Here is a 9,390-nt window from a genome sequence, read left to right on the forward strand (position 1 = left end):
TTAAATCCTAAACGGTTCTGATGTTGACGAACCAAACGGCTGTCCTGAACCCCGTACACCCCCACCAGCCACTACCCCACTTCTGGCCCAGTATCTTTAACCCTCTGGTGACCATGGCAACGGAGTGTGACGTCAGAGGTCGACCGAGTGTAGCCGCATTGTAAAAACACTCCTGATAACGTATCACCTCTTCCAGGCTTGGCAGATGAGCTGATAAAACACACACATGGTTGTTTTCACACTTGGTTTATTTTTAGACATCTGACCATCACCAGACTGGTCATCCTTCACTTCTCCCTCGTTACGCTGCAATTGTCAGGGTTTAAAAGTTACATTTTAAAGTACGGTAGAAAATCAGAGACGAGTGTTGGCTTAAAAAACATATACCTGCATAGAAACACATGTGCATGCGTACAACACACATATACACTGTATACTATATGTATTTATTATGTATTCAGTTTACATGCAAAGTGATGCTGCAGCTTTAACTGACACAAGTCAGATAAAAACGCAGGTAAGTGATTGAAGTTATGTCTTGGCGAGAATCTGAAAAGCAACAGGTGAGCAGAAATCCAACCGGCTCCTGAACAAGACCTGTGAAGAGAGCGGGTAAAAAAAACGCTCTGAAACAAAAGTAGGACAGGTTTGTTTTGTTAGTTGAGTTCTCAGGAAAGCAGCGGAGGTGAGGAGGCGGGGCCACACTCAGATGGAATTCCCCTAACCCGGCTTCAATCCAACCCCCACACCTGGGCAGCATATAAAGCTCCAGTCACAGGTAGATGCAGGTGCAAGTTTGCTGCTAAATCACACGTCTCACCCAGCCCTGCCTGGAGACCCAGAACCCTCCGAGGACAACACACACACACAGGAAACTGTACAACTCTCTGGATTATCCGGGAACATCAGTTTTGTCCAGATGGCGGCCGTCGTAGGAATCAGGTAAAAGACTTGAGGTGACTCAGGTGTGGGTGGTCGGTGAACATCACCATCGTCTTTGTTTCATTCATGGGTGGTCTCTGACTTCTGTCTGCAGCCCCTCCATGTCGTCCCCGAGCCTCAGCAGCGTCCTGACCCACGCCAACCTGACCGTGTACCAGAACGGAATACCTGACGTCGCGCCGTCACAGCTCGCCATCAGCAGCCTGCATGGCTCCAGCAGACTGTACAGCTCATCCAGCATTGGTGAGAAGGCCTTCTTAGCCCATTTCAACACAGTCACAGCATTTACCTCCTACCATCCAGCTGACTAAACTAACCCTAACAAGGTCTAACTGACCCTAACTGACCTCCAACTGGGACAGAACGCTAAACTTATGTAGTCTGAGGAGTTGGGGGTTCTGAGCATTTCAAGCCTCAGTGTGATGCAGTCTGACAGAAACCCAGCAGTGAGCTTGTTCTCTGGTGTGAGCTCGCTCAGCTTCATCCTTCGAATCAATGATTGACCAGAGCGCCAATGTTTAACTGTCTGCACCGTAGAAACACGGCCACTTCCTGCTTTTAAACTCTATTTGCTTTGTTTATCTGACTTTCATCACAGATGCATGTAGACGCGACAAACATGCAGTCATGTGCCGCTCTCTCGATCCGTTTTTATTTGTGTAAAAAGTAATAATAATGAAATCCTCCATTTGTAGTTTTTTTTGTGAGAAAAACCTTAAATGAACGACATGGAACTTTTTTCATTGTGCTACTGTTTATTTAACACCAATGAACAGAAAGGGGTAAATAAATGGGCAATCCTAAGTACACCCATACTGCTTCAACCGGACTTGGACAGGTGTTGCCAATCATCAACTCTAGTGGAACTGATCATCAGAAGGTGTGCAGACCTCGATAAATGCAGACGTTTCAGCTGTTTGCTGGTCTGGAGGATTCAGGTGTGTTTACGCAATGCCAAGAGGGAAACAAATCCCCAATGATCTTTGAGAAGTAATTGTTGCTCAACTTCAGAGTCCAACATTGTACAGAGAGAAGGATCGAAAGATGTCCATCTCTGAGCCTGCAGGACCCACTGAGCATGTTGAGCGTTAAAGCCACTCGCAGCACAATTAGGAGAAGAACAAACAAGTATGGTTGTTTGGGAGGATTGCCAGGAGAAAGCATCTCCATCAGAAATAAAAGAATCAAGCTTTTGGCATCCCTCAAAGTCCAGATCCCAACCTGATGTCCAAAAGTGATCATCCAGAAACCTAAATGAACTGGAGAAGCATTGGTCAGGCGAATGGACCAAAATCCCTCCACAACCACCTGAGAGAAAGATGAAGTCACAAGTTCATGTTATTACTAGATAATGACACCTTGTTGTTCGTCTCAGTTTTCATTCTGATAGGATCAGATCTCTGTTTGTTTCATATGCAGGAATTTCATGAAGCTCTGAATGATGACTGAGGACAGATGGATCAGAACCTCACTGTTGCTCACAATGTCTTCCGCAGGTCATTGGTACCGTGATGTCAGCCCTCAGTGCTGGACGTCCGGCCAGGTTCTGGAGTGGATCAGCGACCACGTGGAGAACAACCAGCTTGACGCCAGCGCCCTGAGTCTAGCGTACTGCACCATGGATGGCGCCACCCTCTGCCGCCTGGAGCTGGACCAGATGAGCGGACTCTTCGGTCCCCAACTCGGCCCCCATCTCTACCAGAACCTGCAGGAAAACAAGACCAAATACGGTAAACTGATTTCAGAGTTTTGGGAGAAACAGCGGCCGAATCTTTTGAAGTGTTGCATCAACTCCCTCTTTCCGTCTGCAGAGCTGCAGAGCCTGTCGTCACCAGAACTGAACGAGACCTGCCAGCTTCTGGACAACTTCTTGGACAGCCTGAACTTTCCGTTACTCAGTACCCTCCGCTTTGGTCAGCGTACGTATCAATCAGTCAATCAGTACTTTACGATGTCCTTGGGGGGTAAAAGTATTGTGGAGCCACGAGATCAAAACAATCATATCAACAGATTATAAAGGAATCCAGTTAATCTGCTAATTAAATACTGTATCAACATGGGGTTCAAAGGTCAGATTCTGGTCAGCAGTGAAGAATCATCAATACTGTTGGGGGGGGCGTTCGTTGTTAGTCCAAAACCTCTGCTGTGTGATTGATCACCAGAGAGGAGATGGTCTCAATAGTTTTAGACACATTCATGCTCAAAAATAAAGACCCCTCCCATGATGATGATGGTTGTATCCTTCATCCACAGCTGATGAAACCACGAGCAGCAAAGACTATGACTTCCGGGACGACTACGCCCTGATGAGTCTGAACGTGGAGCCGGTAGACGAGGCCGAGTACACTTCCGATAATCAGTCCGACAGCGAGCTCAGCTCGTCATCTAACAGTAAGTTCTCATCTTCTTTGTGTTGTTTTCGGTCAATATCCACGTTGTGATGATCTGACCTGAAACAAGTGTGTTTCCTGTCCAGGCGGCCTGTTCAGCTACGTCAGCTCTCCAGAGTCCGGCAGCAGCGAATCGGACCCAGAGTTTCCGTACCCTCATGCCTCCGGTAAGTAAATCTGCAGTTTTCAGCACCGGCACCATCGTGGATTATCTCAGACTAACGATCAGCGGCTGTTTTCATAGACATCAACATCAAAATGGAAGACAGTGAATCTCGACTGAAGAGACCGCGAGGACGACCTCCAAAAGCCACCCGCAACCCTGGCTGCAGCGCCTATGACAACCCCAAGAAGAGCAAACACGGTAACCATCATCTCCATGCTCAAACGCTCCTGTAGCACATCTGTGCATGTGCATACTCAACCAACTGTCCAATGTCTGCAGCTCCTCGGGGAACTCACCTCTGGGAGTTCATCCGCGACATCCTGACCAACCCGGAGAAGAACCAGGGCCTGATGAAGTGGGAGGACCGCCGGGAGGGTGTCTTTAAGTTCCTCAAGTCGGAGGCCGTGGCCCAGATGTGGGGACAGAAGAAGAAGAACAGCAGTATGACGTACGAGAAGCTGAGCCGGGCCATGAGGTGAGTTCATGAAACACACGAGCAGCTGAACCGTGACATCAGAGGGCTGACGTGTCTGATCTGAGCTATTGGCAAACACAAACATTTCATCTCTTCAAATGTTTTATTTGTAAAACCAGCCATCTAATGTCAGATCCAACCCAACCCCCCAACCAGGAACTGACGCAACATTTAAAGTTCAACATAATTGTTGTTATTGGAGAACTGATGAAGAACATTAGAGGGTCCAGCAGGTGAAGACTCTCAGACACATAAGTGTTCAATCAAGTACTTGAATCAAGGACACTGGACTTCCTTCTCCTGGTTCATCCTCCAAGCAGAAGAGAACCCAGAAAAGGAAGACCAGTTGCCTTGATTCAAGCCTCGGAGGACATGAGACATATATCATGTGTGTAAAGCAGGGGTGGGGGACCCTGGTCCTCGGGGCCCCTGGTCCTGCATGTCTTAGATGTACCCTCCTTCAGCACACCGTGATACAAGTGGCTGTGTCATCAGTTGTCCAGACCTTGATGACGAGCTGATGAGGGCTGTTAATTAGAATCAGGTGTGCTGAAACATCTAAGACGTGCAGGACAGGGGGCCCACGAGGACCAGAGTTGCCTACCCCTGGTATAAAGCAGATCAGAACAACTAACCCAATTGCCTCTGATTATTGATGACTCCCAAAATGGGCCTTTTAACTCCAGAAATGCAGAAACGTGCATGATGATCCGCTAATAGACCCCCGTTCCCTGCAGGTATTACTACAAGAGGGAGATCCTGGAGAGGGTGGACGGCCGGAGGCTCGTCTACAAGTTCGGGAAGAACTCCAGCGGCTGGAAGGCGGAGGAGGTTGGAGTGGCCATGTGAGTCACGTGGGCCGCTCCGTCATCGTCATCAAGGTAGTTCAGGAACCACAGGAAACCTAAGACGCCTGCCTGGACAAACCTTTAAGACACTAACTTCCTGTCACAGGGAAGGTGTTACAGAAACTGTAAGCCAGTGTGTTTGGCTGATGTAGGTTTTATGAACCAATATTAACGTGTGATGTCTTTTTGATATTTACTCCATAAACTAACAGCACAGTAAACAAAACAGACTTTTGTTTGCATGCTTTTGTAAAGAATCCACTCCAGTTAGAAGCTCAGTGTCTGTCCTGAGCGTTTGAGGAAGAAGGGTTTCCCATCTCTTATTCTTTGTTGCACTTATCCGTCAGTTTGATCTCAGTTCTATTGGACATGTGGAAAAATGCAGTAATCAATGACATCCATGTTTACTTTTCAGTATTTTTGTCATCTAATTTAAACGTGGTTGACATGTAGACGACATGTAGATCAAATCAAATCAACAGGATTCAGTTTGTTTGAGTTGAAGAGTTCCTGGATGTTCTGTGTGCGTCGCACAGAGACTGGAGAGTAAACATGGGCATCATGAATCCAAGACGAGGAGTGTCTGAGACTTGTAACGCCGGTGTACATATGTGTTTCTATGTAAGTGTGAGCTCAGCTCTGGATCTGTATGTGGGCCGCGGCTGAAGAGCGTGCGGTCCACGTATTTGCGTGTATGACTTGTTATAAAGTATTTTCATGTGATGTGTGACTACAAGAGAGTTGATGAGTGACTTTTACACGTGACTTGTGGCTGGTCGTGTTTGGATCAGTCACAGGTTTCCATGTGATTCATCACTTTATGATCCATGTAACTTTGGACTGATGAGTGTAAATCTCTCTGGATTAAATAAACTTTGTATAAATATGTCCTGACATGGCTTCACCTGTTCTTCTGAAACCTTCTCACCACCGCTCTGATTCGTTGGCGTTGGGAGTCTTCTGCACCAAACACACACTGTAAATATTAGGTAGTGTAAATATAATCAAAGATGGCATTTGGGTTTCATTAGCTGTTTGAATGACTTCATTGGAAGTAGTTAAGCAGCACTGACAACTACCGATCCTGATATCCAGGTTTTTGATTGCCTGTGCAAGACCAGACAGGAATGTTCGCTTGAGATCAGCAGCATCAGACACATCATCAGCACGCTAGTTTCGGCCCAACATTTGGTCTTACAGCGAGTGTGGAGCCGTTAATCATAACTAACATGCAGCTGTTAAGAAAAGACAACATTTCATGCCTTTCGCAGTAGTGTGACAAAAAAATCTGCCTCCAGGCCACGAGAAAATGACTAGATGACTAGCGTTATGTAACTTTTGCTGTAACTTTTGCTTTTTGTTAAATTCTTAGACCATTTGATGCTTTCTGAGCTCCTCTCTTGGCAAATGTGCCTCACTGGCTCGTGCCCTTTGTTTTCTACTCCCCCCGTCCTTAAATATCCTTCCCTACTCCAAGCCCATCACTCACCCAGACAGTTACATGCACTGGTCCCATGTGGATTACCTACTTGGACTGTGGTGGGCCCAAGTGGGATCCAGATTAGACACCCATTTTGGGTTCGCCCACATTCGTCACCCATGGATCTGAACCCGTGATCCTGAATTGGACTCCATTTATTAGCCCATCTCTATCTTAGAGGGGCCGCACATGCAGGTAGTACAAAAGTACCAAGCTGCTGGACATGGCGAGGTGGTGTGGTGGTGGGACATGCAGTCTCATGGGACAAATAACATAAAGTGACATGTCCATGGGCCTTGAGTTTGACAGGGGTAGTTTAGTGGTTCCAGCTGGTTAATCAGTCCCTTCCCTGAAACTACCCCCCACCCCCAACCCCTCTCATATTCACCTGGACAGGAACCTTCACCCCACTGGCGTTGGAGTACATGAGTACATCTGAGGGGCTTTTCTTTTTCTTTGTCTCCTTAAAGGTTCCCTACAGACACAACCTGAACAAAGTGACAAAATATCACCTGAAACTCTCCACTGATGCATTTATTCTACTAAACAAACAGGACCTAGGGTGGAAAAAGCAATAGAAATGCCTGCATTTGTTGAAGGGAATGGATTTCTTCAGAAACCTTGTGTAGTCCATCCCATAATTTCTTTATCAAAACTCAGAGGAAACTAAATTAACTTTAGAGTGAAAATGCTGTATGCATGTTTAAACAATGTGGTTTATGCTCACGGGGTTAATACTGTAAAATAAACATACTTGTGAGTTACAACAGATTTTGCAACGATAAAACAATAAAACTTTATTGGTGGTTTTAGGGTCCAAGTGTTTTATTGTTCAGATAAGAACAATGCTGAAGAGTAAGAGTTGGGGTTGAGCAACATGTGGTAAAACCTGATAAAGAAATACTAAAAAAAAGTGTGTGTCAAGTGTGACATCCAGATAAGTTTTCTTTGGTTTTATACCACGGCGTCAGTTGGGTATTGTTCATTTTCCAGCAGCCGTGTGGGATGTTCACTCTTCTGTTTACGTCCTCCGACTGGAAACAATGGTTTCTGTTTACAGCTTGCTTTTCAACCGGTCCAACCTGCTTGCGCTTGAGAATATGATAGCATCTACACGAAAAAGCTCGCTGTGTGAAAACTTCCCCGGGTGAAAGCCAGAACCACGTTTGGCAGGTGGAAAATGTTGAATGTCTCAGAAATAACACAAAACTATTGTTACAGTCATGCAGCCGTAAAAAAAAAGATCAATCATTGTCTCTCAAGGCGTCACGCACCCTGATGATGGCTGATTTAAGCAGACAAAGATCTTGGTCAAAGCTGTCTGATTGTCCAGTTAGAAGAGAAACAATAGGGAGATGAAAGGTCACTGAGAAGGAGATTTACAACAAACCCATTCAAACACTGGAAATACACATATAAGACATGAGATAACGTAGGAGGTGTTTGGGGGGAAACATGGAGATGCATGGGCTAATGTATGTTCACGTCGTCAGGAATATGTAAAGACATCTGCAGCCAGTCCAGCTTTGGGTCGCTGCAGGTTCTTCCTGAAAACATGGATCTAATTTCATCCCAAACTGTTTGTCTGACTACTGAAAGACCCTGTCGTGGTCCAGCACTCAGGGCCCGAGTCTCAGTCCTGCCCAGAAACCGTAGAGGGGTCTGTCCAAGCTCAGAAACCACCAACCTGGACGATCTGGAACAACGATGTGTGGAAGACTGGCCTCATGTCCCTCAGAGACATGAGGCCGCTAAGAGCCGGGACACACCAACCCCACCATCGACTGTCGGACGCTGTTGGGCATTCGGGCGAGGTCGGTGAATCGGGTCGGGTTGGTGTGTCCCATGCTGTCGTCCGTCTATGTTCATTCCGCCCGGTTCAACATGTAGAATCGTCCACTAGCTGTCAGAATCAGAATCAGAATCAGAATCAGCTTTATTGGCCAGGTTCGAACATTGTCCAACAAGGAATTTGATTCGGTTATTTCGCTCTTTGGTAGTAAAAAAATAAACAATAAACAATAAACAAATGTGGTATTACTATCTACAGTATAAACATTTTAACATTTTAAGGTGCAGCAGTTTGAGGTAGTGATAAAAGAAGGATAGTTCTGAATAAAAATAAGAATAAGTATAAGTATAACCTATATACAATTTTAACAGACAAATTATACAAAAAAATACAAAAAATTATACAAGAGGAAGTACAAAAGTGAGAGGTGCAGCAGAGTGAGGCAGACATGTCGGCCACTATGACCAATCTGATTGGTGGAGTGCTAGCCCTTGACTAGCGAATCAGAGTTAACCAGAATTTTTTTTTTTTTTTAATATATATTTTTATCCCGGTTTTTTCCCCATTTTATCACCCAGTGCTCCTACCTAACAGTCCTGGGCATTGCCATCCTCTACCAACCCCGGGAGTTCCTGCACTGAGCTTAGGTTTCCTCCTTAACCTGAGGAGTGAGCAGGCCGCATCTTTTCACCAGACAGGGTGGGGTTTCTCCGGCCGGACGTAGCGCGTGGAAGGATCACGTTATTCCGGCCGGATCCTCCCCACCCCATCTTGCGCCCCGGTTGGCCAGAGGGGGCATGTATAGCCCAGGACTGTGTGCATGTTTTTGTGAGGGTAGCTCACATTGCTACCAAGGGAACACGGGGAGAACATGCAAACTTTCGCCAACCCCACCCAGGGTGTGGGCACTGAAGTCATGGGGGAACTAACACGCACTTCAGCGCCCACAGCGCCCCCGGCGGGAATCTAACCCATTGACTAATTAGACTGTACCTGGTACCTGGGGGGAGGGGGGGGGCTTTTTTTGATGTGACACAAAGGCAAGCTCGTAAACAAAATGTCAAAACGTCCTAAACTCTCTGGCGCCCAGGGGAGGAAAAGAAGAAAAGAAGAGGGGGAAAAAAGAGACAAAGGCAGAGGGAACCTTACAATAAGGATGATGTCATGAGTCATGACATTATTTGTCTGTTGAAGAACGTTAATTGTTAGTTTTGACGTCAGTTAATGTTATGGAAGGGCCTAAGCTAACTACCTCCACCACCCCCTAACTACTCCCACCTTACTTTCCTCAGGGAAA

At 46.3% G+C, this 9,390-nt stretch overlaps 1 protein-coding gene across 1 annotated transcript; it reads left to right on the plus strand.

The window, feature by feature from the left end:
* The first annotated feature begins 902 nt into the window (after positions 1-902).
* On the plus strand, positions 903-5,709 carry elf3 (E74-like factor 3 (ets domain transcription factor, epithelial-specific)). Its single transcript, XM_061727976.1, has 9 exons — positions 903-942; positions 1,037-1,185; positions 2,439-2,672; positions 2,754-2,861; positions 3,196-3,333; positions 3,419-3,499; positions 3,577-3,696; positions 3,778-3,973; positions 4,711-5,709. Exons 1-9 carry the CDS (start codon positions 920-922, stop codon positions 4,820-4,822), a joined length of 1,161 nt encoding a protein of 386 aa, XP_061583960.1. The 5' UTR covers positions 903-919; the 3' UTR covers positions 4,823-5,709.
* The last annotated feature ends 3,681 nt before the right edge of the window (positions 5,710-9,390 follow it).

Source organism: Cololabis saira, chromosome 8, assembly GCF_033807715.1.
Source record: "Cololabis saira isolate AMF1-May2022 chromosome 8, fColSai1.1, whole genome shotgun sequence".
Lineage (NCBI taxonomy): Eukaryota > Metazoa > Chordata > Actinopteri > Beloniformes > Belonidae > Cololabis > Cololabis saira.

What these genes read in the sequence shown, in the direction of transcription:
- elf3 (XM_061727976.1), top strand. Translation starts at nt 920, where the DNA reads ATGGCGGCCGTCGTAGGAATCAG. An exon ending in GCGGCCGTCGTAGGAATCAG is followed by an intron (nt 943 to 1,036) that starts GTAAAAGACTTG and finishes TTCTGTCTGCAG; the next exon opens with CCCCTCCATGTCGTCCCCGA. An exon ending in AAGCTGAGCCGGGCCATGAG is followed by an intron (nt 3,974 to 4,710) that starts GTGAGTTCATGA and finishes CGTTCCCTGCAG; the next exon opens with GTATTACTACAAGAGGGAGA.